This window comes from Pomacea canaliculata, linkage group LG7 (assembly GCF_003073045.1).
Source record: "Pomacea canaliculata isolate SZHN2017 linkage group LG7, ASM307304v1, whole genome shotgun sequence".
Taxonomy (NCBI): Eukaryota; Metazoa; Mollusca; class Gastropoda; order Architaenioglossa; family Ampullariidae; genus Pomacea; species Pomacea canaliculata.
In genome coordinates, this window is record NC_037596.1 from 24028889 (window position 1) to 24037837 (window position 8949).

The 8949-nt window shown below is 37.9% G+C and overlaps 1 protein-coding gene across 1 annotated transcript; it reads right to left on the reverse strand.

The window, feature by feature from the left end:
* Positions 1-1859: 1859 nt before the first annotated feature.
* On the reverse strand, positions 1860-6184 carry LOC112569560. The gene is made up of 7 exons (XM_025247370.1): positions 6031-6184; positions 5706-5847; positions 4718-4888; positions 3947-4161; positions 3684-3825; positions 3268-3411; positions 1860-2476 (listed from the first exon to the last, which is right to left on the reverse strand). The coding sequence occupies exons 1-7, from the start codon at positions 6095-6097 to the stop codon at positions 2287-2289; spliced, it is 1071 nt and encodes a 356-aa protein (XP_025103155.1). The 5' UTR covers positions 6098-6184; the 3' UTR covers positions 1860-2286.
* Between the last annotated feature and the right edge of the window lie 2765 nt (positions 6185-8949).

Here is an 8949-nt window from a genome sequence, read left to right on the forward strand (position 1 = left end):
ATAAAAGGGTGTTAACAAATAAAGAACACTGTAGTTCAGAGAAGGCGGGTACCCGGCCGGGTAGTTGATACTCGCTTGTCACCACTGTAGGGAAAGAAACATTTTGCTACTTCACTAGCCATGCTCAGTTGTTGTTTCGTTGTCCCCGCACACTGCGCTGGTGTCATTCACTTATCTGAACTGCCTGTTGCGTGTCTTTTGGTGCTTGACAAAAGAAGATAGAGAATGATTGTTCAATCTATCACCATTCTCGATCTTTGGCTAATATTTATCCACTCTGCGTGTTTCGCTGTTCCTATTCATGGCTGTGACATTCCTGACGGATGGTCGGAAACTAAATGAGTTTGAAGCTTCATTAGGCGTCTATCCGCATGCTGTGGCGCGCGCGGGGAGAGATGGGGACTGGCAGGTGATACCTTTCTTCTTTGTTTCACCTGCCTATTTCCATACCTACACTGTTGTGTGTCTGTGAATGTGTGTGCGTTTCTTTATGTATTTTCCCCAACTATTTTAGTTCATTAGCTGGTTCTGTAACATACTTAATGTTTAGCTGGGGTATGAGCTTTTGAATTTTGTCGAGTTGAAATTCTGCTAAAAACTTATATCAGCAATTCAAATGTATATCCGGGCTGTGCGCAATGGGTGGAATCACGTAACCTAGGGAATCTTCGTATTTACTATATATACACCCGCACTTATCTGACCGTTGTCGTCTGTCTCGCGCTGCATCGCTCGTGCGACCACGTATGGGATGAGGGGAGGAGAGTACAAAACAATATCGGAGGTACACTCTGCCCTAAACAAACGCCCCCGCTACACTTATTTTATTATAAAATTTTGAGTCTTTTATAATGTTGTTATAGATTTTGTCGTTATACTTCGTGCCGTTATTTCCTTCTTATTGATCGAATTAGGGGAGATAACATATAGCTCACAAGATCAAGAGCGGCAATTACCTATCTCCCCTAGTTAAGCCTATAATTTCACGTGTAAAATTAAAAAAAAAAAAAAGGAGTACTTGTGGATTGCTGGAAATGTTCTAATATTGTATTGTCATAGGAAATAAGGGATCTGAGGCCAATATGAAGGCGGCTATTCTAAAAGCCAAACCGACAACTTGCCAGTTAGACCCAATGCCTAGAAACCTTAACTGCTTGGATATTACCTCCTGCTATCACAAATATTGTAAACGCCAGTTTGTCATCGAACGTGTTCCCATCTTTAATTTAAAATGCCCTGTTGAGGCCACTGCTCAAGAAACTGAGCTTGGGGGATGAGCGGGTGTTTTGTAAGTAGGCCCAGAGCTGTGTCAAAACTACCTACTCAATGACCATAGACTCAGGGGTGTCAAACTGAATCACACAAGGGGTTAAATCTCACAACATACACTTTAGTACAAAACAAAGTTCTCTTGTGTTGAAACTGTATGTAAAACATGACCAGCTGTTGATCCAAGGCCCCTCAATGCAAAAGGAAATTGAGCAATTTATACCAGTCTTCACCTTCCTTCCAACATCATCCCCTACTCCCACACCATCCCCATTAATCGCCATTCGTACATTCCTATCACACACACACACAGAGTTCATGGCCGCTACCAAGAAAAGTTAACACCCCCCACCCATACAGAGAGAGAGAGAGAACAAGAGAGGGATTTCACAGTACACAAACAATAAAGTTACTTTTTATCTTTCTTTATTCACGTGTGTCATAAAGTATGTATATACATATGTTGTTACTGGAGAGATCACAAACCCAGTATCCATGGACAGTTTTGAGTAAAATGTGTAAATTCCTATACTTTAGGATATATTTATATTTGATCAAACACAACACAGCATGCGTCTACTTCAATTTTCTTTTTTTCTGCTAATTTTCTTAGAAACATTTGCAAATCTGTTTATATCCAGCTGGCTTGTAGAATTTGGAAGTCTTAAGGTCTCTAAAATAAAGTTGCAAATATTTTCCAAGTTTGTCTTGTCCTCCACTTCGACTACTAAGTGAAATTATAAGGATACAACTCACGCGTTCAGGATTTTGAAAGGTTAAATTACAAAATTAATGGCTTTATGCCAAATAATTTTCCGAGGGTCTAATGAGTTCAAATAATTGTTTCGTTAATTGTGTGCGTTGTAATTGCGGTTCACAGTTCACAGTTCACAGTGTAATATAAATAATATCTTACATTATTCAAATATACTTTTGAGTCTCGTAATGACCAGTTTCCAGTTAGTCGGCAATCCAATTAAAATGTACATTCCAATAATTGATTTCATTTAATTGATTTCAATGTTTGTCGATATGGGCAACCGACACTGTCCAGTTGACTGACTCTCCACCTAGCGGAAATAAATCAATCGTTCTTGGGAAAAAGAGAAATCCAGGCACGATGTACATATCATAGGCCAGAATTGGTGGCAGCATGGTCACCGTCATCTCTCGCGATATGAACCTGGTCCACGTGATGATAATCGATCTGTAATGATGTGAAGACATACGAGAAAACATAACTAAAAACAAAGGGTATCCAGTGAGATGTCTCTGTCTCCTGTCCCGCTGTCACTGCACACCGCGGACAAGATCAACTATCACGGGGCTAAACTCTGCCGACTGCTTCTAGTGATAGGGGAGATAACTGCAGGGAGTGCGGTTTGATTCAGGCCTAATTTTTTTTTCTCTGTCATATCTCCTTCACCTTTTAAAAGTAAGATAAAATTACGAATTTGTCTGGGAAAATATCTAATCCTCTCTTGTTCACGCTCTCTCTTTAAATCCCTCGTTCTGTCTTTATCTCACGTTCTTACTCACTACGTAGACTCGCATTAATGAATCAGGTCGGTGTTGTTTGATGATGATGATGGATGATGGATTATGAATGATGAAATTCATTATAGTCATTATCAGAAAACTTGAATAGACAAACCAAAGTAAAAAACGGGCTTTACAAAAATTACAGGTATCGGCTAAAAATTTTATTTAAAAAGGATACTGTCTTTGCTGAAAGCCTCTGGAAAATAAGCAATTAGTAGTAATTACCTGGCGTGGGCTTCCGATTATCTACATTATTTCTAATCAGCCAGTTAGGTGCGCGTTTCCTGTGAGATAGAATCACCCTTACCTGCTAAAGGTTAGTAAGTAATAATGGTTTACAGTTTGACCTTAGGAGCACACGAGTCCAAGAGATAGCCCACAGGTTCCAGTCTACCAACCCAGAATACTTTACCCAATGGGTTCGACTCAGACTGTAAAAATCTTGTCAACATGTACCTGTCACTGGTACAAGAAGTGCCTGTCGCATAATTGATAGTTTGGTTTCTGGTATACATCTTCTTCATCGGAAAATCGTAAATAAGGTCCCAGTACTCTACAAACAGCCGGCTGTGAAGCACTTTCACTCGGATCAAGCTAACGCTAGAATAAACCGAACAGAACAACACAATTCAATTTAATGAGCTATTGATATTTATAATATTTAAACGAAGCTGTACCAGCATATCGTGGTTAACAGTTCAGCTAACACTTCTTATATTTTACAATCATCATCATCCTCTTCAAAACTCTGCTTTTTATTCGAGCCATTAAACATTTACTTTAATAGATTTATTGAAATAATAAAAGACAGGTGCTCCATCAAACAGTAGCATGCAAGAGAAACAAATACAAAAATATCCATAGAATCATACCCAGCGGTTATGTCCATATATAGATGTTTGCAAGAACGATAAGACACCATCACCATCATGATGGCACTATCTTTAGCAAGGGCAGGAAAGAATAACGACTTCGTTGTACTTGGTGGGAAAATACGACTGTCATAGAATCGAGCTGTTGAAAAGCAGGAAAAGGGTTAGGGTTATGTTTTGAAACGTAAGGATAAACACTATTTTACAAGCATGATACATACATATAGGTTTGCTGACGTCGAGCTGAAAAAATAATCGTTTACCTGTTTCATTTACTGCTGAGATCAGGTACTGATTTATTTCCGGAACCCCAACAGTTAAGTTCCAGGTGGCGTGACTCCTGTTGGACTCAACATGAATAGCTTCTACATCACCCTTGAACGCTCCGACAAAGAAGGAACTACTTTTTATTATAGATGGCTGCATGAATATCGACATCTCGCGGCGACCGGATTTCTTCCAGACGACCATCACCGTTCTGTGCAGAAATCACATAAATTAATTCCATTTTTGGCAAGGCAACCTGTGTTTTTTTTTATTCCAAAGTCAAAATGTACAACCGGTTGAAGTGATTCTTGGAAAAAATAAAAGGTTTAGGTTTGAAATTAGCAAATAATTAACATGCGAATGACACGGCGACCAACAGGTTTTCGAAGGGATAACTACAGAGCTGAGGTTAAGGCCCTGACTGTGTAGTGAACAGTGTCAGCAGCAAAACTAACTCAAACTCACAGGTAGTCATCCTAACAGGTGTCATGTAGGTAGTACAATGCGGCGAGGGTGGAACAAACTCTCACGCAGCTCACATTGTAACTCTTTTTTTTAAATTTTTATTATTATTATTATCATCATCATCATCATCATCATCATCATGATTGTTGTTGTTGTTGTTGTTGTTGTTGTTGTTGTTGTTGTTGTTGTTGCCTTCGGCAAAATATATTTTTCAGGATGCCTGTTTGTCCATCCATCTTTTCTCATATTTTCCGTTTTGCTCTCTCTCACTGATTCACACACACACACAAGTGAACATATACCTGTCCTTGTTGCAAGAGATACCATGACCAAAAGCACTAATCAGCTCTGGTGAATAGGAAAATTCTTTCCTATTCTCGGGATGGAGAGTCGACAGGGGTTGTCCTGGCTTCAGCAAGAGCAGCTTAGCATACATGTAGTACTTTGTCATGCTAATCTTCAGGAAGGTATTCCTGCACAAAACTGAAGTCGTGATTAACGGAAAGGCGGAAGAACGGGTGTTAGATATTGGAGGTAAGCATGGTAACCGACTCCATTCACGAATGGCGGAAGTTTACCCCGATGTTGACTGGGTACCTGATATTGACTGGGATGGGAGAAAGGAAAAGGGAGAGGGTAGAAAAGATGAGTGCCACCCTTACAAGTGAAAACTGGACTCAAGATAAAAGGGTGTCCAGCATGTCCCTTCCTAGACGCAAGAAACAATGGCGACAATTTTTCCACATTAGATGACAACTAATAGGATAGAGTTGGGAGCGTGATAAAAATACTCGTGCTGACCCCCATTATTAAAAAAAAGAAGGTGCACAATCAAACTAACCTTATACTGTTGTAACCCCTACTATTTGCAACTTTAGCTTTCGATAATTTGTTTGTTAAAAGCTCTTCAGGTATCTTTTTCCTTCGTTTCTTACTTTCCTACTTTATTATGTGACCCTTGCACAATAACCCTTTGTACATTATATTATTACTTTAAAGCATAAAAATGTTTTTTCCATTATGAATTCAAATTGTAGTTGACAACACATGTAGTTATGTAGGCTTTAGATACACTTGCACACATTTTCATATGATTGTAAAACATTGTTATATGATTGTAAAAGTATTTTATAGAATTAGCAACAATAACATCTCAGTCGTCATCGTAATCGTCGTAAAAGGATACTTTTCATAAAAATGATGAAAGTTTTAAGTACAAATTGAAATAAGGTGAAATGATCAAAGGTTGTGATACGAAAAACTGTTCTGATTAAAGGTTGAGATACAAACCCGCTGCGTATACTGAAAGAAATTTCCTCGCAACTCCGGTAGGTGACTGTCACCATGACGGTGTCGTTAGCAACAGGTTGGATGTCAAAAAACGAGTGATGACTGTTATAAGTGGTCGCTTGAAAGAGTTGGATTCCTCCCACTGTCGACAGACACAACAGAAAACAGATGATGATTATGATGATGATTATGATGATGATTTATTACTTCGCTTTAATTTCTCTCTCTCTATCTCTAACACACAAACAAACATATTTTTCTGTCTACTTGTTGTCTCTTTCTCTTTCTCTCCTCTCACACAGCAAACATATAAAGGAAATGATACCTGAAGTCAGCAGAAGCCCAAACACACATAACTGGAATAAATACTCTTTGTTTCTTGTCTCAATCATCGCATGTGCATCGAGAAATCGAGTTCTAGATGAACCACCCTTGTGCGGTAACAGTGTCTGAAAGAGGTTGTTTATCTCTGGTGGTGTTATCGGGTGACTACGTCGCATTTTCTGTTCATCTGATCTGATATACTTTTTGACATCAGCATCTGTAGGTACCAGCTACTCCGGGTGTTTCTTGAACTTTTAAACTATTCTAAAGAAACATTTAAAAGCGTTTACAAAACTCGCGTGAATGCCATTTATATATTCGTTGCACAAGCGACGGGAAAGATAGTCTGGCTTAGTAATGTTATAAAATATTCTTTTAAAGAGTTTTAAAATAGTGTTATGCACTGATTTTCTAGGAAGATTTAAGACCTAAAAGTCTTAAAAATTAGAAGTGTATCGTTGATAGTGGCCTCAGGAACACATTATATGGATTACATGGAGAATATTTGTTTACTTTTTATTCACAAATATATGTAAAAGCTTTCTTGTTCTTGTCACTTCTTTCTGTTTAATTTTGTGTTTGTTTGCACATTTCTTTTTCTTTCTCCCTTGTTGGTTATTTATCTTTTCTGGTTTTTTGTTTCTTTTTCTCTTTATATTTTTTTCATTTATGTCGTTGTTGGGGTAAGCACAGCTAACTGTAAACACAATTTCTGTTTGTTTATTTGTGTTTTACTCACACATACGCACGCATGTACTCTCATTTTATACCATCACTCTTGCAAACATCATCCCTTTTAATAAATAATATAAGTATGCCACCTTGTACAGTTCTTGCGGTTTTTAATAGTATGACACAAAACTACTCATGTGTAATCAGCGTAATTTAACTTTGTGACGCATGATAAATTATAAATGTTTAATTTCTAACTTCACAAAACAGGAGTTGTGTCTGGTCAACACAGACATTTTTTGAGAACGTCGATAACTGCCATTAAAATAAACACAATTTTTTTTTTCATCTTCCCTATGGTTGATCAATTTATTCGAGCATTGCTGCCCCACAGAAAGGGAGAGAACACAACAGCGGCTTTAATTTGTAACTAACGCTTCGACTTACCTGCCCTTAGTCTTCTTGCATACGTTTATTTTAATAATTTGTTTACATTGAGCTCCTACTGTGGCACTCCCGTGCCACATGAAAACAGAAGCGACGAGAGATTTTGTTTTGTTTTTAATGCTATTTTATTAAAATTAGCCTCATTCTCGGCTCGCTAAAGCATCTTTCTAATTCAAATACGTATATCATTATTATTGTCCTGCTAAATTACTCCATTATCTTAACGATAAAGTGTCATTAGGTTGATTGATGTGGAGATATGAAATATCTGGAAGATGATGATTACACAAATAAACACTTTAGTTCAGTCACTTATATCTTTCTCTCCTGCTCTCTCTCTTCTTACTATATTTTTAAATTCTTATTTCTGTCTTCTTTTATCTTCTTTCTTTTTTATCCTTGTTGGCTCGTTCTTTTACTTTGTCTCCCGCAACATCTAAACTCTTTTTAAACCAGAAAGAAAAAATCATTCACAGACGTCCGAGTTCCTTGCATTGTGTCATATGTGAATCATGTTTATGGCAATTCTCCATTATCCTAGTTGTTCAAGTCCTCAAAAGTCAGACGTCAACCAGAACGGTCTCTAGTTGGCAGGGTGTTGTCAAAGCCCCGTATGTGACTATACAGTACGATGTGAAACTGGCGAGAACATGATCAAGAAGTCGACGAAAGACACGGGGAAGATCTTTGACCTCCTCCCGCGCTTGAAGGCTTATAACCACTCCCATGGGGTTAGAACTCGGAAGTGACCCCTCTTATGATGAACCGACTTTTGAAACTAACAGGAAGTACATTTTCTTGAGAAGATTTTACAGGAATCGGTGCATTAGAGGCACAACAGCAATAGTGGATATATAACAACTTGACACACCTACACACTGTGGTGCAATTCTCAACATTTGTGACCAATACAGTGAGGAAGGCTGTCCTAGGTTCAGGTCTCGTCTTTGGCACGCTGTTATTTTTCTCCATGCGGAACATGTTTATAGAGCAGGCTGATGGCTCGGTGTAAAACACAAATCTCTCCACACCAACTCCCACCTCTACTACTTCACACTGAAAAAAAAAGATTAAAAATCTTAGATCGTTTATTCATTATTGATATATGGACCTTTATCTAGGAGGTGGATGGGATAATGACAGAAGATAAACAGAAAAAAATAATCACATCAAGATGTAGTAAACACTATTTTTATATATGGTTTTAAGATCTTTAAAACACACATACACACAGATAAGATCACTAGTGTCGAAGGTAAGGGATTTCACAACCAGGAAAAATTCCCAGACTTCCTGAGTGCCTCACAGCCCATTGTACCGACATTTTTATTGGCAATTGTATAAGCAAACGAGTTTGGACTTGGCATGTTAACCCAACACTCGAATCTTCGCCACAAAGCCACTGATTTGCTGTGATTTGTTCAGACAACTTTTCCAAACTTGATGATAATTTACCCAGCTAAAAGACGAACTATCGAAAACACACACACACACACAAAAAAAAACAACCAGACTATGAGAAAGGACAGAAAATCAAAATGAATGAACACACGCAAACAGACTCACTAGAAATATTGACAAAGACAAAAAAAGTCTTTAAAATGTTTTACTGGCTATAAAGTGTTAACTGTAGTCTTGTCAGAAAACAGGATGAAGCTAAAGAAGGAAGGAAAAGGAAGGACGGAAGGAAATAAGGAAAAACAAACAAACAAAAAAGGAAGTATGTAACAGACAATGTAATAAATCAAGATAAAAAAATGGAATACCGGTAACCCCAACTAAAAATCTCTAGTGACAGAAG

Excerpts from the sequence above, each read along its gene's own strand:
- LOC112569560 (XM_025247370.1), bottom strand. The coding sequence starts at position 6,097 with ATGATTGAGACAAGAAACAAAGAGTATTTATTCCAGTTATGTGTGTTT. Across the intron at positions 4,162-4,717 it reads ATCTCTTGCAACAAGGACAG|AACGGTGATGGTCGTCTGGA; the intron begins GTATATGTTCAC and ends ATTTCTGCACAG. Across the intron at positions 3,412-3,683 it reads TATATGGACATAACCGCTGG|CGTTAGCTTGATCCGAGTGA; the intron begins GTATGATTCTAT and ends GGTTTATTCTAG.